The sequence below is a fragment of the Scomber scombrus genome, chromosome 6, assembly GCF_963691925.1.
Source record: "Scomber scombrus chromosome 6, fScoSco1.1, whole genome shotgun sequence".
Lineage (NCBI taxonomy): Eukaryota > Metazoa > Chordata > Actinopteri > Scombriformes > Scombridae > Scomber > Scomber scombrus.
Window position 1 is genome coordinate 24,465,798 of NC_084975.1, and position 25,571 is coordinate 24,491,368.

The 25,571-nt window shown below is 41.7% G+C and overlaps 1 protein-coding gene across 1 annotated transcript; it reads left to right on the forward strand.

Annotated features, from left to right (window-relative positions):
- The first annotated feature begins 1,181 nt into the window (after nt 1–1,181).
- Nucleotides 1,182–24,670, forward strand: syt7a (synaptotagmin VIIa). The gene is made up of 8 exons (XM_062420923.1): nt 1,182–2,398; nt 6,304–6,435; nt 16,374–16,476; nt 18,244–18,511; nt 20,182–20,351; nt 20,676–20,790; nt 21,486–21,685; nt 24,566–24,670. The coding sequence occupies exons 1-8, from the start codon at nt 1,182–1,184 to the stop codon at nt 24,668–24,670; spliced, it is 2,310 nt and encodes a 769-aa protein (XP_062276907.1).
- Nucleotides 24,671–25,571: the final 901 nt, after the last annotated feature.

Genomic DNA, 25,571 nt, shown 5'->3' on the forward strand with positions numbered 1-25,571 from the left:
GCCTACTGTATGAATCTGCACACAAGAATATGATTTATTTATCTGAAGGGCTGCATTGCCTGCAAATGTTCTTTCAAAACTCCGACAAAGAAATAGTCTCATTTTCACACACTGACTGAAGTAATGCGTCACGCTCTCCCGGCCTTCCTTTTAATTAGGATTTCAGCTGAAATGTGAACTGCATGTTTGTCTCGGACTGCATGCATCCCGTTGCTGTGACGTATGACATGATTTAGGGTCTATATTCAGCGCGTTGTAAATGAGGCAGTTAATTTTCAGTTCCTCGTGTTTTTTTTGGTGTTTTTTTTCGCACCTTCCTTTGGCACCTCGTGTCTATGATTTTCTTCCTCCACAACACATTTACGCTCATCACTTCCTCACTCCTCATTCCCCTCCTTCACTCCTCTTCTCATCTTTCTTTTTGCCCCCTGTCTATAATTGGATTCTATTTTCAGGCTGCTATAAGTGTCGGTGTCTCTTGTGTTTGTGTCTCGCACCCCATTTTCTGTCTCTCCTCCATCGTCACCCTCTGCTCTTATCGTTCCCATCGCTCTCTCCATCTTTCTGTAGCTGTGTAAAGCCACTCCTCTTATTCTCCTTTTTCTTTCTGCATTTGCCCGCAAAGTGTTTAGTTTCTGCAAAATCCTCAATTACCCTTTTCAACTTTTTTTGGGTGGCAGTTAAATATGATTGATGACACACTGAAAGCTTAATGCATAATTGCGTTAGGTGAAGTAATGCAAAACAGTAAACTGCACCTAACTGATGTGAATAGCTCTCTCATGACCTAATTCTGGTAGTCTGGGTTACACAGTGATGTGAGAGAGAAGAGGATATATTTAGTCAGTAGCAAAAACATAAAAGAGATGATACAAGATACTGTAGAGCTCACAAAACACAGAAATGATGCACAAGTGAGCAATAACACGTGTCACACTTTTATGTAGATGTGACTACTAAAACATTTTTTAAGAAAGGCATTGAGCCAATTAAACAGTATTTATAAAGGGGAGGAGTGGAAAATGAGAGGCTGACAGAGGGAGGGAGTCATACTGTAGGACTTGGTTGGCTGTTGGGATGTCTCTGGTGGTACAGCATGTATTTAAAAGACGAAAAAGACTTAGAGAGAAAGGAGGAGAGGCTATCAGAGATGGAAAAAGTTGACTGAGGAAGTAGAGGAAATGGGGATCTCTCATCAGACCAAAAAACCCTTATCAGGAAGGCCTGGAAGCTGCAAAGCCACGACCCACACGCCTCGACGCGGTCACGTGACACAGGGCCGCTCCACGCCTGTGCGGACGGTGCATATTCGGCCGCTGCCCACTCGAAGCGCACCCTCATGCAAACAGCACGCTCAGACCGCGCAGACACGCAAGGTGCACACACATCTGACGCAGACGCGCAGGGCGAGCTCACAGTCTGCGCACTGCTGCCCGACGCAGCCGTATGAGCAGTACACAGCACACAGCGATCACTCAGGCTGCACCTTCTACTGCTATTTCTGCTACTGCTGTTACTGCTGCTGCCTCACGTTGCTCTCTTTCTCTCTCCTCCTCCTCTTGTCTCCACCTTCCTACGCTCCTCCCTCGGCCTCCTTCTCCACTTTGTCCTCGAATACCACCCTTCCTCCTTCCTCCTCCTCCTCTTCCTCCTCCTCCTCTCCCTCACGATCATCAACTTCCTGTTTGGATGAACTTTCCTGTATCTATCCTGATGTCAACCTGACTTCTTCTGACGTGTCTCTTTACTGCCCTGTGCCACCTTGTGTCATCTCTGATGATTCTTTCCCTCTCCTCTACGTCTCATCTCCTGACCTCACCACTTCTGACCCGCTCACTTCCTCTTGCCACGGCTCCTCTTCTTCATCTGCTGTGTCCTCTTCTTCCTCTTCTGACTCCTTCTCCCCTCCCCATCATCCTGTCCTCTGCCGGCCGTGGCCTTCTTCGCGCTCTCTTTCCTCCCTGCTCCTCTGCCCTCCCAGCTTTGTTGATCCAGTCTTATCCTATGCATCCACTTTGGAGCACATCCCCGCTGGGCCGGCCCGGCCTCGGACGCTGCTGCGCCAGCAGAGTCTCCAGCAGCCCCTCATCCACCCACCAGGCCCTGGTCTCGGCCACCCCCCGACAACATCCCAAAGTTTGGGACAATTACACACTGCACCTGGACAGCCTGGGGGAGGCGGGGGTGCTGGGAAAGGAGAGGGAGGTGGCAGCAGTGGTGAGGGTGGGGGTGCAGGTTCACGAGGTGGTCCCCGGGGTGCACGGGGCAGCCCAGTTGGAGCAGGTGCCTCTCGCTATAGGGGAGGTGGAACAGGAGGGCGCTCACGTGCCAGTCCTGGCAGCTGGGATTACATGATGGACCAGATCCGGAATCGGGGCCTGGACGTCAAGTCCTTCCTGTGAGTCTCCACCCCTCTTCCTTTAAATGTTTGTGGAGTGTTTTGTAGAGTTGCCTGCTTAGGCCTCTGTTTCTATCTGTGTCTTATGTTATGCTCACACAGATCTTTAGTGCATTAGTTTAAGGTATCTCTCTGTTTTCATCTGTAATGCTTCATTTCCTAGAATCAAATTGTTTGTGATGTACAGTCCGTATGTTTGATTACTAACTAATCTGTCTTTACTTTTACCTTTGTGCAATGCTGTTTTGTGTCTCTTCTTTGAGAGGTTTTCTTTCAGTTTGTATCTCATATCCAGGGAAGGATATTACTTCTGTCAGAGGGTTTGTGTGCATACATACTGTATGTGTGTGTAATGTATGTGTGTTTATGGTTCACGGCTGTATGAGAACATTGTTTAGACTTTGTTTGCGTAATAACTTCTAGTTGCAAGTTAATATGTATAATGCAATGTTATATAGAGTTACAAAGGCAAATAAGTCCAAGTTAATGCTCATCATTCTAATGTACGATGATGAGGTTGATAGCAGATATGTCAAAATCTATAATATAAATGTTAATAGAGGTGGAGTTATAAATGTAAATAAGCTGTTGTCTTTTGGTGCGAAGCCTTGTGTAGGAGATGGATTAACATTTAATTTTATGTAGACACCGTAGATCACTCACTGATATTAACAAGAATAGATTATGTTTATTAGATTTTGTGCATCTGGTTACTTCATATATTTTATGATAATTTGAAATCTGAATTGAAACCGATCACCATGAGCAATGATAATTTTCAACATTTGTTCGTGTGGATGCACAGAGCTGTATCAGTGATGAGTTACAAAGCTCCTTACTGAGCAATCTGTTAAAAAAGTGCTTCCTTGCCTAAGTTTAAAATGAATGACATCACCTGCATGAAAAATGGCAGGGACGTTGCAGCATATTGTGGGTTTATTTCTATCCCATTCTGTGATAGATTGTTCAATGTTTACACTGTACGCTCTGCTAAACAGTAACATCTGTTTTGATGGCATTCAGCCTGTCTCCTGCAATTGTCTTTACAAGACAGATCCAGTGGTGCTGGTTCATAATATTCATAAAATGGTGGCATGAGAAGTCACAATATGTTTTATATTCACACCGTCCCACACAATTACATGTTGTTTCTGAGCTATACTTTGAAATGACCTGTTTAATATATATGTAATATCCTGTTTAGGAGACAAACAAGTAGGCCTAATCCATATTTCATGAGTGTTTGCTGCAAAAATGGCACCTCTGTTTCCAGTGTCGCTGTAACTTTTATGCCATTAGTAAATCTGTGTCTGCTGGTTTTGCTGCTGGCCTGCCGACATGTGTGTCAGCATGTGTACATCACACAGTCCACATGTCACTGTGCATCAGTATAAGGACAAGGGTTAAGCAGCTGTGTGTAGATTTGTGTTAACCCTGAAGCATTGATCTTGTGTCACCAGGACCATTACTTCTACGACATATTGTTACTTCAAGCCAGAAGAGGAGGGAGGCAGAATGGGGGAGGGTGGGGAGGGGAGGGGAGGGGGTGATGAAGGGATGAGGAAGGACACTGCCAAGGTACAACATGTGTTTAATGTCCACTTGTTCGGAATCTATTTTTACAGTCGCTCTTCACCATTAGCCTTTTCTTTGTTATGTGCGTTAAAGCTTTTCTGGGCGTTTGAGCTCGACACAGCTGAACTCATGCCACCGGCTAGCTGAACATTAGCAGAGTAGCACATGCAGCCACCAAGGTCATCGAGAATATCGCCCATAATAGTAAACTGTAGCGCTCATCATTATAAATGTGAGATTGAGGTCATTGTTGTTTTATTTCCTTCCCTGCAACAGCAACACCTCTTATGATTTATGACAGAGCGGTTCGGTAATAGACATGACCCATTGTTCAAGCCAGTATATTTCAATCTCGGCCAGATTCCCTATCTGGGTGAATCATTGCTGAGTGAATGTGTTGATGTCGTTGACACAGATATCTAGCCTTTGGAGCCATTTGACCAAATGGATCTCTTCGGAGATCGGTCTTCATGCTTTTCGGCTTAAAATCAATAATTTATCCTGGTGTCATTAACGTATGCTCCCTCTCCCACCTCTGCTTCTTTAATGTTCAGCACATTGATTGAAGTGTTTTACCAATATTCTTGAGTGTATATGCCCATACTTAACAGGTGATGGGAGAAGAGGGATCCAATAACCATTATACTTATAATACAAGCACTATAACATTATATTTCATAGAGAGTGATTCCTAACCAGAGGTACTTGCACCCCAGTGGGTACTTCTGCAGTTTCTAGAGGGATAGATTGTGGAGTAGCTCAATTAATTTTGAAAAAAAAAGGAGATTACAATTTGATTAAAAGAAAAAAAAACTGAATCCATATGTTGAGTTAGCTGCAACACCTGAACACCACATGTTGCAGTTGACAGTGTTAGAAAACTAATTAGTAAATGAGTGCAGAAGCTGAAACAGTAAATAGTTGGATAAAAGTAATGGATAAAAGGATGAAATAATTAGCTAAAAATAATGGATTAAAGATTGAAATAATTAGCTAAAAATAATGCCTAACATGTTGAAATGCCTAAAAGTAAAGAAGGAATAGGTGAACTCAATTGTTTGAAAAAAATATAATAATGTATACTTGTATGCAATTAACAGTATGAGTTCATCTCTTTGGGGTTTTGAGGTTACTTTAGTCTCTATAGATGTACAACAGGGAGATGAATAAACAAGACTTCATGGTGCTGCTAGAAAAGTTTCCAATGGAGTGTGAGAAAGATGACATTGTGAAGTTTAGTTTGATATCTTCTCACAGGCTAGCAGAACTATATTTTCTTTAGCTGAGGTATTGTAACGGCGTCAGAGGCTTAAGCTATAGAAACGTGGGTTTGGGTGCGACAGGAAGGAAGGAGTGATGAAGAAGCAGAGAATTAAGAGTTGGGGAAAAGGATGAAGGGGGGAAAAAAAGGAGGGGAGGATTTGAAGAGGGAACTGTGTGCAGAATGGAGAAGCCAAAAAAAGAAGAGTGCAACACGGAGAGTGAGAGAGCAATGACCCAGAAAACGGTGACACACCACCGAGCACCTCAAGATACCGCGTCACTCAAATAGAAACAATTAGTCCAGATCTTCTTAATGAGGCTTAATTAAATCTTAACTCTGGAGAAAGACGACAGGCATGTTCGATGGGAAAGGTGAGTCTGGAGGGAAAGCAGAAGGCAGGTTAGATAACTAGATAAATTACTGTGTGTGGGTGGAGTGTTTTGTGCCAGTGTGTGTGTGTGTGTGTGTGTGTGTGTGTGTGTGTGTGTGTGTGTGTGTGTGTGTGTGTGTGTGTGTGTGTGTGTGTGTGTGTGTGTGTGTGTGTGCATACAGGCCCGTACATACCTTTTCACATGTGTGGAAGTTGGGTGTGCAAGCAGCTGAATATCACATCCATTAACAATCATTAACTAATCACCAACGGTTCCCCTTATTATTTGTTGTGTGTATGATGTGAACACAGCCTGCACCTGTTGTCGACACCACTTCATTAAAATCATTACATTATTATTAATTTGGCCTTTTTCGTCGACGGTTTCTCTTTAATATCCTTCCCTGGACAAAGTGTTTACCGCTGGGGTGTTATGTGGTGTTTTCTCTATATGACGATTTTCTCTGTGACTGCTTCTTCTTTACTCTCGTACGGTTTCTTACTGTTCCGCCTACTATCTGCTTCTCTCTCTTTACCATCACCTTAAATGACCTCTCTTTTCTTCTCTCCCCCCTGCACCACACCTTCTTTATGTTCGATCTCCCCTATCATTTGCATCTGTTCTCTTTTTCTTGCCTCTTTTCTCTTTCCATCTGTTTCTATCTCTTATCGTATTTTTTTGTATGGGGGAGCCAGTGAAGGGAAGATGGTGGTCCTGGCTTTGGCCATTGGTGTGGCCGAGCAAGATGACTTTGCCAATATCCCTGACCTGCAGGAAACAGCGCAGGCAGCACCACCATCCAATCAGGAGCCCCCTCCTGAGAAGAGGTACCGGATAACATATGACAGTGCTTGTGTATGTGCGTGAGAGAGAGAATGAAGTGCAAATGAAAGGATGCGAAGGATATAATATCAAAGAAAAAACATGAGATGATTTCAGCATCTAGGTAGAGGAGAGTAGTTTAGTTTTTTTTAGTGTTTTCAGTGACTCACTGCACTTAAGTGCCTTGTGCTACCGACCTGTACCTGAAATAACACCAGAGCTCTACACTCTTATATATTATAGAAATAAAAACAAGAGCTGACTACACTGCCAAATGAGGAAAAAAATGCCTGTAATGTCGAAATGAGTAAAGAGATAAAGCAATTTAGATGCTAGATGTAAAGCAGTAATGAGCTCATAAATCACAGCAGTGAGATGCTCAGTTGCACCCACTCGTGCTTCCGCCCTTTTTTATGCTTTTAGGGGTACATTTTCAGCCAATCGAATGAAACAGTGTTTTCGCAAGCCAGTGTTCTCTTTTTTTTCTGACCATGATAATTATCTCCCATATCGCAATGGCATTCTCCTCCACCATTTTCATCTCTATTTGTTTGTCTTTTCACTCCTGCCTTGCAGAGACCTCCCATCGGTAATTGTTGTATTTCCTTTGTATTTTCATGCTTCTATTATCCCAATCCTTTCTATTTCTACTCCTGTGTTCTTTTTTTCCCCCTCCTGCTCATTAGCTTCCTTCAATCACCCTCTGCTGCTCTGAGAGTCCCGTCTCTGTAGCTCCACCAAGGGCCCAGAGAGGCTCCTCATTATTCCACAACATGTTAGTCACTTACGTAAACATGCTGCTAAAAATAAACCTTTTCCTTGCCAGCCACCTTATACACTAGAAGCCAAAATATTTCCACTCGTCTACGAGGATGAACCACTCGTGTACGCATCTCTCTATTTCCTAAAATAATTGGTTTTGCATTCTGTTCAGGAATTGGAGCATTTTTTTCTTTTTTGTGGAACAGTTTAACAAACGAGTACAGTGTCTGTGCCGTGTGATGCAAACAGCTCAAACCACACTGTGCTTCTGTTGTTCATTTCGGCCATGGATGGTAGTTGTGATTATTTGAGCCAGTGTGTAACATCACAGAGCCAGAGTGAAATTCTGCGTTTGGTCCAGCCCAAGGCAGACGTGACACACTAGATTTCCTCTGCAGTCCAATTAGGCCGTTTTAACCTCACTTTGATTCCGTGACAAATTAGAGACAATTTGGAGATGCATAATAAGACACACACCTTAAAACAAAATGGCAGGGAAGGGTGAACAAATTTTGATTTACTCGTCACACCAATTATTCCTCATTCACAAGTGTTTCATCAATTTGACGCATGATTTAAAACTGGAGATCTATTACAATACAGATGGTAACAGTTTTTCTTATCGTACATGCACAGCTGCAGTATGAAGCAGCACATGCGGGCTGGAGACATTTTACTTTCAGATATATGTTGAACATTAAGTTTTAATGAAAGAGCATCTCAAGAAGGATAGCCAATGTCTTTTTCTCCCCTGAACTAATAAGCAACTTTATTTATTATACAAAATGTGCCTTCAGAGCTATACTAAGTCAACAATAGTGAAATGGACTTGTCTCTTGGTTTTTCACCTCATTTTATTCTCCTTCCCTCGAGCATCATGTGGCCTTTCCCTAAAGTCAACTCAGCACTGCATGGAGTTACAAACAAGCATGAAAGTATTCTATGAGTAGGAACGTTGCCTTTGTGAACATCAAAACTATCTCTATTATTAAGGATTAGTGTGAAACTCGTAAGGCCACTGGAGTGCAATTTTCTGTGTAATTTGCTGTGCACATTACATCTGGCTTTTCCAGCTCCTGTGTTCACCTGGAAACCTCCTTAAATGGCTTGTGAAATCAACTAATAGACTAAACAGCGAGCAGGAACCGCAGGCTGCTCGGTCCAGCACGCGGCCAGGCGGACTCACCTCGATTAACAGTGATTGAATGCATTGTGGTATTTTCTAGATTAACCTGAGGTGCATTTAATTTCTTTCAGTCAAAACAGAATGACTGGCAGCTTACAGTCTGTGAACAATAGAGAAGTGGGAGGTAAAAATACAATTTTAAAAAACCTATAATGAAAGCTTTTGAATGTCTCAGCCTTTTAGTGGGCTCCTTGTCCTCTCTCTAATTCCACTTGAGCCACTTATTGTTTTGTTTGTCTAATGATAAATTACAATCTCAAATGCATAATGAATGATTTGGCCACACTTTAATTGGTTGCTAAATTTAGAGGCTCAAAAAAAAAACGTTATAAGTCCACAGTGTATTAGAAATGCAAGGTGTAAGCTTGCTGGGAGTTTATCATTCCCCGTGGTGTTAGTGCTGACTTCACAGATGTCTGACCATGATTTAATCAATCAAGCTGCTGGCATATTGCTCATTCTAAACAGGGCTCTTGAGCCTGCCTCGAGCCAGAGACAAAGCTGTGCTTTCATTCGTCTCTCGTTCTCCACCCCACAACCCCCCACCCCCCTACCCCTCCAAATATAGCTATATCATTGCAGTCTGTGTGTTTACATCAAACATGTCCTTCATGTGCCCATCACTCATCTACATATCTGCATCCCTTATGTTATACCCCATTAATTTATTAAACATAATTGGGTATATGGACAACATATCACTGGCAAATTATTTGAACCAAACATTAAGGCTCTGAAGCTAATGTGAATAGGTCATGTGACTCACAAACGTTAACATCATCAGTGCTCACATCAAAGTGAAATCTCTTCGCTCATGATGTATAGCAAAGAGCTGCTCTTCAGAAGAGATGCTGTATAGTATGTATTAGTATGCATCAGTGAAACAGCCAGAGGTGGAAAGTGCTATATTTAAGTGCAATTTTAGGTACTTGTTCTTTAGATCACTATTTCCATTTTTATTAAACATTAAAGCAGTGATTTCCAGCCTTTTTGGCTTGATCCCCTTACAAAAAAAGCTGTGTCAAGTTAGGACCCCTTATCACAAGTTCCACCAAATAGTGATATTCCCTCAAACCTTCTCAGATTGTTTTATTTAAATAGGTGCTGTTTGAGGCCCAAATAGGTAGGATTACCCAATAATCCAATAGATTAATCAGCAATAACAATCTAATAAGGTAATTTCTTTCTACTTTGATTATCTAAGCACATTTTCTGATAGTACCTCTGTATTGTAACTTAAAGATGTCTTTCAAACATAAAGATATACAGTATAAAATACTAATTTATGTCATTGGGAATTTTGTAAAATGACATCTACTCCTTCTCCCCCATTGAATAATACATTATCTATGGTAATTAAATATTACATATTATATTTCAAAAGTGTAGCTGCTGAAGATGTCTCCTACTTCACTGTAAAATGTTTGTGCACTGGAAGCTTCAAGTTTCCACATCACACTTGTGTAAGTTGCATACTGGACCATGATTGGCTCCAAACTAGTTGTGATGTCACAAATCATGTATTTTTCAGATTTAAGATGAGCGCAGAGACACTTTCACCCCTCATTAGATGAATGTGAAAACAGCTTTCTAGTTAAACTCCAAACATCATTCTGCACAGTGAAGCTCAAACATCCAAGTGAAGTGAATATGAGACAAACACATACCTGTAGTTGAGCGAAGGAGAACTTGAAGTAGTAGTTTGAATGAGGACTTTTACTTAAAATGGAATATTTTCACATTTTTGTACTGTATTAGTACGTTTACATGAGTGGAGTGAAGTACCTCTTCCACCACTGTAACGCTCCTGGATTGGCACTAGACTTGGCTTCAGAATAGTGGTCATGGGAACATGTACTGTATGTAAAGCACTTAAGGGACAAATAGCAACAGAGAGGCTTTGCATTTAACCTTCAGCAGCAAACAACGCTTCATTGTTGCTTGGCCATAGTTAAGGAGAAGCCAAACAAACACACTGATATCCCCGTTGGCCATGAGAAGGTGCTATAGTGCGTGATATTCATTATGCTCCTTCACTGACCTTGCATGTGCAGTCCCTAGATAAAAGTGATGTGCGTGACCATTTGTTTATGGAGTGAGGCGGTAGACTGACAGTCTGAACTGCTCCCGACTTGGTGGAAGTGATAGAGACTTTCAAACCAAGGTTACACATTTCCAGGAGATAGAGAGAGGAGAGCAGAGAGGGAGGGCATGTTGCACAATACAATAGCAGAGGTCACATTAAAAAAACTGTCTGTTGCTTTGATTCTGGGGCCACACATGCTGAGATGTTTACATACCAGGGATCCATAGGTTGTTGAGCTTAGAAAGCTTAATTAGGATGTTAGAGTGGCTTGTTAATGCCTCATTGATCTCCACTCATACAATTCTGTTGCGATTCAATGAACCTATACTGTAGGTTCTCCTCCAGTGTTGCTATAAAGAGAAGCTACAATCCCCAGGAGCTTTGAATCTAGATCTCTCTCTGAGCAGCAAGCGAACAGACCAATGAGGATGGAGGCTCAGGACAGAGGAGGCGGGATGAATACTTGTGCCACATTAACATTCAATCCACTTGCCTGTGGTCCTTCAATTATTCATCCATGTATGTTACATCATTTTGTGTAAGCCAGTGGAGTTGTTTCTTGTTTTAGAATACATCTTGCAGATATTAATAGATATAGATTTATATTTCCCTGCCTCAAAGATGCTCAGTGAGATTTTCTGAGTGTCTGTTAATTGCCAAGCGGTCTATATTGCGTCATAATTTATGAGCTTATTACATTTGCTTAACTTGACATGAAAGGCAAAGACAAACAGCGGTTATATCCTTTTACCTAAATCAAATGCCATGATCGTGTGTTTGGGCTCTTACCACTTTACTCTAAGTAGAAGGAGTTTATCCTATATGTAGTGGAGGATGGTGTGTTTAGGCTATCGCAGCTAATGCTAGGTCACCCTGAGGTCACGTACACATGTATAGAGTACTGTGTAACATACTGAGTGGTCATGTAGGATCTTGTTTTTTCTGATAATAGAAAAAACCTTCTGTTACAATGCTTCCAGATCATATAATCTATCTGTGTTTGTGCATAAACATGTAAACTGATTATGCTATGCTCTGCTAGTCTAACACAGTGCTCCTCCTGTGACAGGGGCTTTACAGGCCCGACTAATCAGTAGAGTCTTCAGGGGGCCTGGTTAAGACTGTCCCCGAGGCTTTGGCTCCCTGCAGCCACCGTGCTCATCCACATCATCACAGGGGGGATGTGGAGATGCATTCAGCTACATGCTAAGAAAGAGGGAGCACTAGGCTAAGGCGGGAAAAAAAGGGAGTCACAAAGAGAGAGGGGAGGAGGAGGGTGCATTCATACATCCATCCATCCATATGTCAGGGGAGGATGAGAGAAAATTCAGAGTGCAAATCCATCTTCCTTCCAAGAGAGCAATAGGGGGGAGTACTTATTGCACTCTGCACATCCATGCGTTATGTGCGGCTGAAGGCAGCACTCTAGCCAGCAGGTACATTCTGGTACACATTCTCATCTCGTGCATCCGGATAGACGGATGGCGATTGGGGAGATGAGCTATTAGGAGCATTAACCTGGGACTCCTGTGTCCTGCCTCAGAACAGGTGGCACATCTGCAGCAGCCTCCACCTCAGAGGCAATCTATGAATTTAATCGGGATTCAAAACATTTGCTTGGCTCGTGCCTGCAAGTTTTAATGGACTTTTAAAATGTTTTGATGATTTCATATTACTGAAATTCCCTGGAAAACGTTGGTTAGTTTAATTGAGCTCTGAGGCATGAATGCTAAATTGCAGTATTGGGAGGCCATAAAGGGAGGTGGGGCTCTGAACGGTTATAGATATGATAAACAGTAAGTTCATCTTTGGATTTGAAACTAATGTTGTGCTCACAGTATTTTTCAATATTTTAGAAGGCAACCAACCATGTTAAAAGCAAAACAGCTTCTAAAAAAACAAACAAACAAGTAAAATAGACATTAAAAAAATGCTTTAAAAAATCAGGGCCATCACTTGGCACCATTAAATCACTCTGTGGTTTTCTATTTCCATTCGGAGTTCAGTGAAAGAAGCAGGCACACAGAAGGCAGCATTTAGCACCTCCCTTGTTGCTTCTTCCTGGAATGGGATTTCAGTAAACGATGCTATTTTAGACTCATTTCCAGTTCCAACATGCAGGAAGTAATTAGTTAACAGTGAAAGCATATTTATATGTCGCTGCAGACATTTTTGGACGTAGCCTGAGAAGTGAAGCAGCAGGGACGACCGGCTGACTCCAGTGTGAATGTACATGTGTTTCATGTGGATGATGAGTTATGTAAGCAGCGCCGTGCTTCAGCGCTGTGGTTCTGACTGTGTATGATCCTGGGAAGTGTGCTGTGGCCCCTGAAGAATGATAGATCTAGTGGGTGGCTATGAAATTGAGCATAGACATTGAAATACATCATTTCATGGTCTCAGGCAAGCGTGCTTGTTTGAGTGTGACATGTTTGCTGAGGGGTGGGGAGTCTGAGTGTCTGAAAAAAAAGGGGGGGGGGGGGGGGGGGGTTGGTGGTGGTGGGGGGGCTGGGTTGGGCTTTCTTTCTCGCGTCTCTCTCCAGCCTAGAAGTGGAGTGTCTTTCCCCCCCCTCCCCCCTCTTCGAGCTGCTGGCCCTCGGTCAGGTAACAAAACAGGATAGTATCACAGGACGGTGAAACCCAAAGTGGCCCTGCCTGCCTCCATATGTGTGTTCATGTGAATGTGTGTGTCTGCGAGGCTCTCACCCGTACCTGTCATATATCCTATACCTTAATCTTCTCTGTTCTCAGTGTGTTTGCCTGTTTGCTGCACCCCCTCCAAACACACCCGTCCCTGTGCCCACTCCCAACAACCTCTTGTCACACACACCCCAAACCCCTATATGTATGGTCTATGTTTCTAGAGCCGTTGCTATGCCAACAGCCCACTTTCTGTGCCTTAGCAGTGGGAGAATCTGGTCTGAACTCGAGTCCACTCTGCCTCCCACTGGATACTGTAGACAACTGCAGGCTTTAAAGCATCAATTTCCATATCAACCCCCAAGGGGTCAGACAGAAAAAGTATTGGCACCCAAATGTAGCAGTTGTAGTATTGCCATCTGCCACAATTAATAATGTTTTTTTAGAAAATAAACTAAAACCAGTCTTCATTTGCAATTCATGATACTCTGTACGATCCGGAGGAATTAAGTTATTTCCTGTAACAAATCTGCAGCTCCAGTCGCTTTGTTTAAACAGCCCGGAGGCAGCGCTGGAGCAGTTGGACCACCTCAGGTGCTGTAGAGCAGGGCTGGTAGAAAGGGCCATTCCCCTGGCTGCACTAGCTCTTACCTGAGAATGCACTGAACCCCTGAATGAAGCATGAAGGAGAATGAATAATTGAAGACGTTCACTCCCCCATCGATAGTTGGGAGGTGGAGGAGGAGGGAGGTGCCTTGCTTTACTTCAAACAGTAAGTCTCTCTCCTTGCTTTAGAGCTCATTTGAGCTAATCCTCAGATCTTTGTTTAGTGTTTTTCCTCTCCTCTCAAACTCGTTGCCTGCAGTTTAGAGTCTGTGAACAAATATCAGGCCCCAGAAAATGCAATTACCTCCCTTGGCAACTAATACAACTAACACCAATTGATGAATATTCCCATCCCTTCTAGAAATGGTTAACATCCCTCCTTCCCCCCCGTCTCGCTCTGGTTCCTTTGCTGGTTGACGTGATTGTCTGTTTGCTTGTCTTGTTTGCTTGCTGTTTCTGTCTGTCTATTTGTCAGTATATTTTCCCCGGTTCTGTCCTTGTCTTCTGCCAAAATGTACACATTATTGCATTCAACATCAATTTTCATCCAAATTTGTGGTTCAGAGCACCCAACAAAAAGTACAACAACTGAAACATAGATTCTCTCAGCGACTGAGAATGCTGGCCAGACAGACAGACTTTCTTTGGGCTCCTTGTTTTCTGCCTCTCCAAGGCATTGCCTTCACTCTCTGAGTGACAACTACTTGCATATATTATATATGCACATGTAGCCAATGCCAGCTCGTGCTTTGGCTCCTGTGTTCCCAGTCCCCACTTTTAGAGTGTTGCTAAATGGTTGGAAAATCAGGTTAGATTATAAAGTTACAGCGACTTATATAATTTGCAGTTATTACTTCATTTCTAACAACGCCCTCTTTTGTGACACTCTAAATGTGCATTTCCTTTGTTCTTACCGTTTGTCTCTTTTTGTGTTTTATATGATATTATGTTTTTTTGTATGGTATATCTACGCCTTATTTCTCTTTCATACTATATCTCATCTATCGTTTATTTTGAGCTCTCCATGTATTGAACGAGGGTTTTTGCTCTCTTTTTTCCTGGTGATCAATTGTATTTATTGTCTTTTTTCTTTTCTTCTCTGTGCTCTTTTTCTCCCTTTAGCATGTTTGTCCTTTTTGTCTCCTGTTAGAGATATTGTGTGTGCATAGCTCTTTAATTTTGTCTCTTATTCTTTGATACTTATCAGACTGACCAAACTAAGCCTCTCTTGTGTTTCCAGGCTTTCCTTCCTTCGTTCCCTATCTTTTCTTGCAGCTCTGTTTTTTCTCTCTAATGTGCTGGTGTTTGTAACAATCTCGTGTTTGGTTTTAGTTTCCGTAACCTCACTGTTCATGCTATTAATACTTGCTATCTCTTCTTATACAGATAAATAATTTTCAGCTTGCTTTTCTATTTCTCACATTCTTGTTGAACCTTCTATTTTAATCTACAGTCTTTATGATTTCTGTCCAGTGTGTGTCTGCAACTTCAGCATCCTCTCTGCTCATTTTGTTCCTCTTTCTCTGTGTTTCTGTTCTTGTTTTTTCTTCTCTATTTACTATTCATTTATTGCCTAACAGTGTTTCAGTGTTCAGCCTCTCCATGTGCCTTGACCAGTCATCTATGGAGTGCTGTGTGTCCAATGTGTCACATTACATTGGCCAGGACTTTCGCGTTTGGCTCTTCTCTTGTTCTATCTTTTTTCTCATACTTTCTTTAATCTCATAATACTTATTCTATTTTTAATTTTCTTGTCTTCTTTTACTATTTTATTTTCTGTACACTTTGTGATTCTTCTTGTTTTCATGATGTATGAACGAAGAGGGTTTTTTCCCCAGAATGTTTATCCCACTTTAACACTATGTTTCCAACAATCCTCGTGTGAAGGAACTAAACTTAACATCTATTAACATTTGCACCTAAGCACCAGCTCTGCCATGGGAGATCTCTGCTCTCTCGTTTATGTTTTTATCAATATTTTGCTGTTGTTGATGCAAATTCCTCATAACTGATAGATTTAAACACACAAACACAAACTCCTCAACATCTGTGCCATCAACTGTCCTGTTTAACGTCTGGTCTTCTACATGTCGCTATAAATGTCTGTCTATTGTATTTATAGTAACGTCATGTTGCTATACATGTCATTATACACGTGTGTCTCGTTAATGTCTTCAGAGCAAACAAGGGTCTCAAGATAATTAATTGGCTTCTATCAAATTAAATTTAGCAGATCTCTTTTCTGTCTGAAAATGTGTTTGTTTACTTAGTGGAGGTAACTTCTTTGTTAGAGATATGGATGTTTGCCACACTGGGCATATGTATAGTCAACTCAGATTCCAACTTTCATCCAACACAACTCACCGCATCAAATGTGCTCAGTTCTAGCACCCGCTGTTAATCTGTGGAATCTTTGGCAGATTTTTTTTTTGGCTTCACTCACGATAGCTAGAGAAAGCACAATCGACTTTGAAGTGACATCTATCCAAAGAAAACTTGGACTCAATTGGTTGTTTTTTAGTTAGGCAGTTTTTCAAGCGCCAAACAGGTGGAGGTTGGACTCCCCGTGTGCTCAGACATTCTCTCTTTCGAGAGAAGAGTTAGCTTCTCAGTGCATGTCGTCACTGTTTTCCTCCTGGGTCAACTTATGTTTTTGCTTACAGGGGCAACAAGCCAGCTAACAGCCCCAAAGGCCAACCCCCTGATGCTGACGGCCACTCCTCCGTGACTGACCTGGCCAACTCTCTCACTGGAGACATGGTGATGGTAAGACCATCTGTCCCACCACACATCCATCCCACTGTCACCTATGCTGATGCTTTTTGGTCTGGCTCTTACAGATTGGACTTCTTGGTTTCATCAAAAGAAATATGAATATTTGATATACTTTTCTTCCTATTTTGACAATTATGCATTCATTTTGGAAATAAATACATTTTAAAAAGAAGAAGGAGGAGAAGAAACATCACATCACAGTTTCCATTTTATTTCATGTGATCAGTGATCTCTATGCTCAGATGGAGTCTGTTATAACATCCTTTTACAGTAAAGTGGCACACTTTTAGGACACAGTTTGATCAGTTACAAGGAAACCTAAACAAGAAACCTCTGAATTATTAAATTATGTAAGAGGCGATCTGACCTGGACAGTGAAGTGGATATAAAAAGGGAAAAATAAGAACCACACAAGTAGTAAAAAAGAAAAAAGAAAAAGACATTGGCCATATTTTTCAAGCATGCATTGTTACCTACGTAACTGGGCTATAAACATAAAATTGGAACGTCTTATCTTTCGGGTGGTATCTATGTACCCAATCAAACTTAGACCAGCTATTTTTAACTTTATCCTAAACTTTAAGAATGTATGTCAGTTTTCTCCATTATATATCAAAGTTAGGTGTGGGGGAACTTAACTGATCTGCACACAGTCCAAGTCTAACACACTCAGGATGAACTTGGATGCCGATGGAGGGCCAGATCTTTTCGCACAACATCAGTGCCCGACCTCACTAATGCTCCTCTTGTAGCTCAGTGAGAGAAAATCCCTGCAGTCCAGCTCAAAACTCTAGTGGAAAGCCTCTCCAGAAAGTTGGAGGAAAGATGTTTTAATAATCATATATGGGTATAACGCTCAGGTGTCGGTGTCACATACTTTTGGCCGTGTAGTCTCTGAGATAGGACTAGTATTGCAGAATCATCCTCTATGCTAATGGCAGGTTGATTTAAAGCTGTACATGGCTAGAGGGGAGCGATAATAGAAGAAGAAGAAAAAACACAGGCAGTTCCCACAGTAGCAATCAAGCGAAACAAGCCATCCAAGGTGACTCATAGTTTGTATGCAAATCACTCCTCGGGCTAGCCTTATTCAAAGTGTCAGTGGAGACTTGAGCGCAAAATGGTCCTGTGAACTGTTGGTTGTCTTATCTCCTTCAAAGTCCTCAAAGGCTTGTTTCTAATCTTTGCTATTGTAGGAGCGAGAGAAAGAGGAGGCAGAAGGTGGAGCCACAGGGAGAAAAGTAATGACCATAAAGACAGCTGCAAGTGCAGAATGCCAACCTTGAGCTTCGCTTCCCCGGCCGTTCTTTCCATGCCCCTCATGCAACGCTCTCTCTTCCTCTCTTACTCCCTCGGCTTTTCTCTCACTCTCTTTTTTCTGTCTCTCTGTCCGCTGCTCTCTATCAGATAGTGGCCTTTTAGTGCATAGCAGTGATAAAGCAGTCAGAGTGGCTATGAGAGAGATGGGTGGTCTAAAGCTCCCCTATCTCCAATCTGAGCACCTCCTGCCTCTTAAGAACATTAGTAAGGAAATTAAACTCTCTCAGTCTTCTTAATGTCAGACCAATCTCTGCCTTTAAGCAGCAGCTCCAAAATCTCCTCCCTTCACAGCTTCCCTCTGTCAAGGTCTGTTTGCACGTGCGTATGTCAAAGAGGGTGGGTGCCCTTGGATTTAACTTTTCTGTGTGAGTGGCTGCTGCTGCTGCTGCTGCTGCTGGATGTGTTTATATTCATTTGAGTGCATTTGTGGCCCTGCAGCTGTCCCCAGGTTCAGAGGATGATGACGGTGAAGGGCCTATCAGTGAGAAGCTGGGTCGGATCCAGTTCAGCATAGGCTACAGCTTTCAGAACACAACCCTCACCGTCAAAGTTCTCAGGGGCCAGGAACTCCCGGCAAAGGACTTCTCTGGTACCTCGGACCCCTTCGTCAAAATCTACCTGCTGCCCGACAAGAAACACAAACTGGAGACCAAGGTCAAGAGGAAGAACCTCAATCCCCACTGGAATGAAACCTTCCTGTTTGAGGGTCTGTGTTATTTCCACTCAGATACGTATTAAAGAGCAATTTCAATTGTTACGACACATTATTATTTAAATTGCATTTTGTTAAGCTGCCCAAGAGGGGGGTCTCTTCTCATCTGACTTTAATCTGGTGTTTCTGATTTCTAGTTTTCTGCTAATTCTTTAACACTGAACGCGGCCATTTCTGTTTCTAGTCACGCTAGCGGCTCTAGGGATTGCATACTGAAATATCTCAACAACCATCAGATGGATTGTTTGTACAGATGTTCATAGACGATGTATCCAAATAGTCCCCTGAGTTTACCACTAGCCCCATCACAATGATGGAATATATGGTTTTGAGTGAAACACCTCAAAAAGTATTGGATTGATTGTCATGAGGTTTATTTTTTATTCTTTATTAGGATCCCTATTAGCTTCCACAAAGTGGTTGCTAGTCTTCCTGGGGTTCACTCAAAGACAACAACAAACAATAACTAAATTCAGTGTCAGTTAAACGAAAAGGTAAAACAGGACATATATAATATATATAACATATATAAATACATTTGTTCATGACCCCTTGGGATGAACTTTAAAAACGTTATTATAATTCTTTAACATTTTATCTAGCGCCATCATCAGGTCAAAAATTCACTTTGTTTAATACTTTATAATAATATAATAGTAATCTTTATTTATATAGCACTTTTTCTTGACATGTTACAAATGTTTACAAATGAAAATACCTGTAAAACTAATGACATTTTCATCACCCCAAGCTGTAAATTGTGTTAAATTCTAATTAACAAATATTAGCGTACTAGCGTGCTCACATGTGAGTATATTTGCTTGTTGCATTTTGCATTTTAGAGACTCTCGCTGAGAGCTACTAGCATGACTGAGACTCATTAAACAATGAGAAAATTGTCTTTACCTGCCTGCAGGCTGGTCCTCATTATCAGAGTTAATATCTCTGTAAACTTTGTTTAAGATTATATTTATACTTTTAGAATGTATCATTATTATTTAGTTAGAGTGAAGTGTTGCTGAACTGCATGACAATGAAAGTCTAGTCACAAACAAGTACTGAAAACTGATTCATGGCAATGACAAAGAGGTTGTTTCTCAGCAGAAAATGAGCATTGTGGGATTCGTGTGAAAATTCATAAAGGTGTGAAATGAAGCTAATTTTTTTAATTGATAAAACCTCTAGCTCTAGAAACAGTTTTGTTAGAGAATAAAATTTTGATTGCTGCAAACTGCAGATGTTAAACAGCGAGAGTGCAGAGAGCAGTGAAGTGTCTCACTCCTGTATGATTTGAATTTGCTTCATTATGATCATTGTACTTGGATGACAGGGTGACAGTAAAATAGCCAAAATAACATTCAGAAAGCTCAAACACTCTGCCAAAATTACAACAATAACTGATGCTCCTGAAAAATGAATGAGATAGGTCTTTGTGACTGGAGTATAATGATCCTTCTCAGTCATTTGAGAGAGTGCTGGCTGGTCCTGCAGTTTCTTAAAATGCACTTTGGCCTTTGCCAAATTCATCCCTGTTAGCACTGTGTAGATTACAGGTTTTTTACTGCCCTTCCTGCTCTGTCAAGACTGTATGTCTAACCTTCTCAGTGTCGCAGTGTAACTTGCTTTTCCTCAGCTCATTGTTTTCTTTTTGTCTGTGCTTTCAGGCTTCCCTTACGAGAAGGTGAGGGAGCGCACACTTTACCTTCAGGTGTTGGACTTCGACCGTTTCAGCAGGAATGACCCGATTGGAGAGGTGTCAATCCCCCTTAACAAGGTGGAACTGGGTCAGATAAAAACCTTCTGGAAGGAGCTCAAGCCTTGCAGTGATGGCAGTGTAAGAGAGGGCGGGGCGGCTTTTGGGGCAAATGATGACAAATCCAGTGTTTTCATTCAGATTCAGTAATTACAGTCTTATGAAGGCCAATGTGATGCTATTTGCTGACTACTATCAGCATGTGAGCTTGATTGACACATTATTGATACGCATTTAATGATGATCAATGGGCTCAGACTGATTGGGGTTTATAGCAGAGAGGGCAGTGATGTAAGATTACATAACAAGCTAGGGATTAATCTGAAGTTTGATATTCCTTGATGAAATCTGATATTAGACTGGATGATTCATACTCCATTGTGCTTGTGTGTGTGTGTTCCTCAGGGGAGACGAGGAGACCTGCTGGTGTCTCTCTGTTATAATCCCACTGCCAACATCATCACTGTGAACATCATCAAAGCGCGTCATCTCAAAGCCATGGATATCGGGGGCACCTCAGGTAGAGATTCTTCATTGTTTGCTCAGTCTTTTTCTTTTTCTAACCCTTTCTCACCAGCCAGAAACCCTCATCATAACACTGGAAGCCACGTAGCTTCACACACAGCTCGGGCTCTGTGTTCAAACATTTACTGACCTGTCCGCACAGAGGACGGTCGCTGTCTGGCTTCCGAGCTGGGTCGTGTCATAGATAGCTGCGGCAGCAAGGTGACATCACATCAAGCATCTCTCTCCCTTGCCCTCTCTCTTTCCTTTTCTGTCTCTATCTCTTTCTGTATATCTATGAGGATCTTCAGCCTCCCAGTCAAATCTGTGTCAGCTCAGTCTGGTGCTAGTTTTTTTTAATAAATATCAGATCTCGCTGTGAAAAGCTTTCTGTGGCATATTTCTGTAAATGTATTGCTTACTGGAGTAGTGGGAGCATTGTCTGTTAGTATCACAGAAAATGATAATGCTCCAGAATTGGTAGTATAAATCCCAGGCCCTGTTTCCATAAATACTTCCTCATTTGTATGTTTCCTCGCTCAGAGGATAAGTTGACCTTGAGCTCAAACTAAGTATCTGCTTCCCTGCTGCCTTCCCTGACTTTAACAATTAAGAGGGTAATTGCAAATCTAACCCCAAAAATCACCTTCCACGGGCATCTTCATCCTGTGGCTCAAATGTAAACTGCTGCACTCTGCACCCACATTGCAGATCCCTACGTGAAGGTGTGGCTGATGCACAAGGACAAGCGTGTAGAGAAGAAGAAGACAGTGACGATCAAGCGCTGTCTGAACCCCGTCTTCAATGAGTCCTTCCCCTTTGACGTGCCCGCCCATGTGCTGAGGGAGACCACCATCATCATCACCGTCATGGACAAAGACAGGCTCAGCCGCAACGACGTTATCGGCAAGGTAACGTCTGACAGTACTCTTTTGGCCTGATTTACTAAGATCCCAAATAGTGTGTATTAAATTGCGTGCACGGTGCAATAGATTGCGCGTGTCGTTTGCATGCATTTTGCCGGTGATCTACTAAGAATAATTGCGTAAATGAAAACAGGTGCAACGGGGTGGAGACAGCAGTATTTAAATGAGGGTTTTGCGAGTCTTTATGGAGAGTTTGGACGAGCAGAAAGCCCGCAAGCGCAAAATGACATGTGATCAGGTTCTAGTGGAAGAGATCAGGCCAGCTGGCAGTCTTGCCTGGGCCCGGGACGAGATAGTCTTAGATGGGCCCCCACGCACCCGGATCTCTCCTTTTCCCTTGCTCTTCCTCTCCTCTGCTCTTCCTCTCCTCTCCTCAGTGTTGGGGAAGCTACTTTGCAAGCGTAGCTTGTAAAACTACATGTAGTTCAGCCTGACAGTAGTTTGAACAAACTACATATATACCCCTGGAGAAATGTAGTTTATAAAACTACAGCTAAAAAAAGTAGCTATAGCATCTACTTATACTCATTATACTCATTTAACTTAGCGTTAAATAAATCAACATGTGGTGTATATGAAACTAAATATAATAGCCTACAAAAAATTCACATGCCAGCAGAAATATGCCTCTCAACTCAGTTTTATTTTTTTAAAGAAGAAAAAGCTGACATTTTTGGTCAACACACTGTAGGTTCACCATAGACATGTTGGGTAATCTATAGACATGTTGGGTAATATAAAGACATGTTGGGGAATATAAAGACATGTTGGGTAATCTATAGACATGTTGGGTAATATAAAGACATGTTGGGGAATATAAAGACATGTTGGGTAATCTATAGACATGTTGGGTAATCTATAGACATGTTGGGTAATCTATAGACATGTTGGGTAATATAAAGAGAAAATGAAAATCCTACCCCAATACCCACATGTAAATCAGAAATATAAATCAGTCAACAAAAAATGTAATAAAAAATACAAAGAGGTAGACATATTCTAGATCGGTGTGTCTTGAACAACAATGTTGGCATGTCATGACATGATTCATGCCTTTTTTCAAAGAGAGTTCTGGAACACAATAATGGTAAAATAGAATGTATATTATATAGGTCTTTTTTTAATAAAAAATATTTCATGTGCAGGTGGTCGAGTGGTTAGAGCACATGCCATATACACTGCTAAATAAAGGCGTCTATGCCAACAAAGTAAAAAAGGTATTATTTATAGACGCAGTTAGCGTCAGAAATAATACCTTCAGGTTTGGTAAATCATAATGCGTGTGCTAAATAACATATTTGCATTTTCTCCTCCCTGTATTTTGCGCACTGGGGTTGAAACGCCCCATATTACATATTCATCTTGGCAAACATACTAAATGGACAGCGCGTACTATCTTGCACAGTTGAAATACGCAAACCTCAGTGCACTGCGTTAGTAGATCAGCTTGCACATTTTTTGCGGGTGATGTCAAGTTTGCACACGTTTCTACACACGCAAACCTTTAGTAAATCAGGCCCTTTGTTGTTGTTGCCTTTGGTTACAACATATAAGACCCTTTCAGGCATTCATGCTGCTAATGTCCGACTAATTAGCTTTCATCAGTAAAATCAAAGGACATGTCAAAGTCAAGTATATTATTATATGCGGTCATAGGTTATGTTAGAAAAATACCTGTTTAGGACTGGAACATTTAGCTAAGGGGCTGACGTTAGTCGAGTAGAGAGTTTAGAGTAATAATTGCGACCCTGACCTAGACTCACAGGTCAGTTTCTAAATGCTTGGCTCATAGAGGACAATCTCTCAAGTTTCATTGTTAAAACTGGGTGAGAACAATAAGAGAGTTAAAAAAAAACCCTGCATTGCCGAACCAATCCAAGGTTTTTAGGGCGACTCGTCATACTGGGGCGATGACATTTAGTTCACTATAGAGGACAATGGAAGGGGATATAACATAATTTTTGGTAAGGCATGTCCTTGACAAAATGTAAGGGGTGTAGGTTTGTTAGCAGCCGTTCTTGCCACTTTTCAAGCAACTACTTTGCATTTAGAAATCCTTAAACTTTGAAAGGCAGAGATCTTCAATTGTCTAGCCCTGTCCTCCTGTTTATGTGGTTCAGGGAAGTTTAAACTCCAGCAATTACTGTCACATTTGCCAAACTCATCAGTCGTATTTTCTCATCTTTAAAATCCTTGTCCTCAGGCATGTACTGTCTAAAAATACAAAGATTAATGCATATATGTAACCACTGGAAGCATTTGTTGCAGTAAGCATCCAAACCAAATAGGTGTTATTTTAAAATGAATAACATTTTAATTAAGACACTTCAGCACCTAATCGAAAATAATGGCTATGCATGAGCTGTTCTGTTTACTCAAACTTTTTAATTAAATTTTACAATGCAGTCTCTTTATTTACACGTCTTATAAATGATAACTTACTTTAGATTACTTTTCTGGAAGAGCTGGAATAGCTTCAGCTGTAGTTTTTTTTTTTTTTTTAATTTTACATTATATCACGTTTGCAGCCATCATGCGAATATTTAAGACCCATTTACAATAAGTAAGGAGGATGCAGCTTATTTAACAGTTAATTAAAGCTTTAATGGCAAAATACATTTTAAAATCCATTAGCAATGCACCATGTGACAGCTCAACACTTCCCCAGCAGAGACACCACTCCCTCTCATGCAGTAGGTGCCAAATAGTGTGCAAACATCGTGGCTCTTTCTATTAAGGTGCTGTCATGACTGAATGATGCCGTGGATTTTGCCGTACATCACACCCACGTCTGAATGACAAAACGCTGTCACTTAAACACTTAATCCTACATTATCATTCCTTCTCTTTTTCCCCCTCTCACAGATCTACCTATCGTGGAAGAGCGGACCAGCGGAAGTGAAGCACTGGAAAGACATGCTTGCTCGGCCGCGTACTAACGTCGCCCAGTGGCACGCTCTCAAGGCCTGATCGCACTGCCCAGCTTTCTCCATGGCCTCTTCCTGTCTCCTATCTTCTCCCCGTCCCTCCCCTCCTCCCACTCCCGTCCTTATGCACAAGACTGACTTGCTGCCAGGCTGTGAAACACGGGTACAATTAGCCATCTGCTCTCTTAAACCTTTAAACTCTTTTTCTCTTTTCTTTGAAAATCTCTATCCCTCTCCAACTCTTCATTCTTCTTCTGTTCCTCCTCACATACGGCCGTGTATTAATTTCAGCGTCTCACCACTTTGCCAATGGTCCCCCTGTTTCTGACTGTCTGTATGTCTGTCTGTCCTTATGCACTGTGCCTGTGGAGGTCTGATATTCTGTTTCTTTGTTGACCCCTTGGTTCTGAACTGCACTGCAGCCCCTGACCCATTGAAGGTGCCAGTCCCGTGGGATCACAGAGAATCATAAGTAATGATCTAATCTCATATAATCCTAATGTATGACTATTCCAGGTACACAATACTATACAGTATGTACTGTATGTACATAAACATATTAATATATTAGGCATATAGATTGGCAGAACTCCCCTATACACATGACTAATATACAGTATGTTATCCATAGCCTGTCTGCTGTTCCCCATCTCTCCTGTCTCTTCATTTGTTGGCGCTTCCTTGTCATCTGTCTCAAGTGTACTATATCCTCTCCCCCATTTTAGTCCTCCCTCCTTTTACTCAAAAGTGGTTAAATGTTCAGCTTAAGTGTGTTGAAAGCAATCAATACTCGGTTCGTGATGAATCCAGCTGAGCTCAAGATGGAATTGTTGTTACTGCTGTCTCTCACTCCCTCCTCTCTTGACTCTTCTTCTTTCTTTCATTTTATCCATATTGTTCCCTCTTTCTCTTCCTCTGGCACAATATTAGTGAATCCCCTCCAC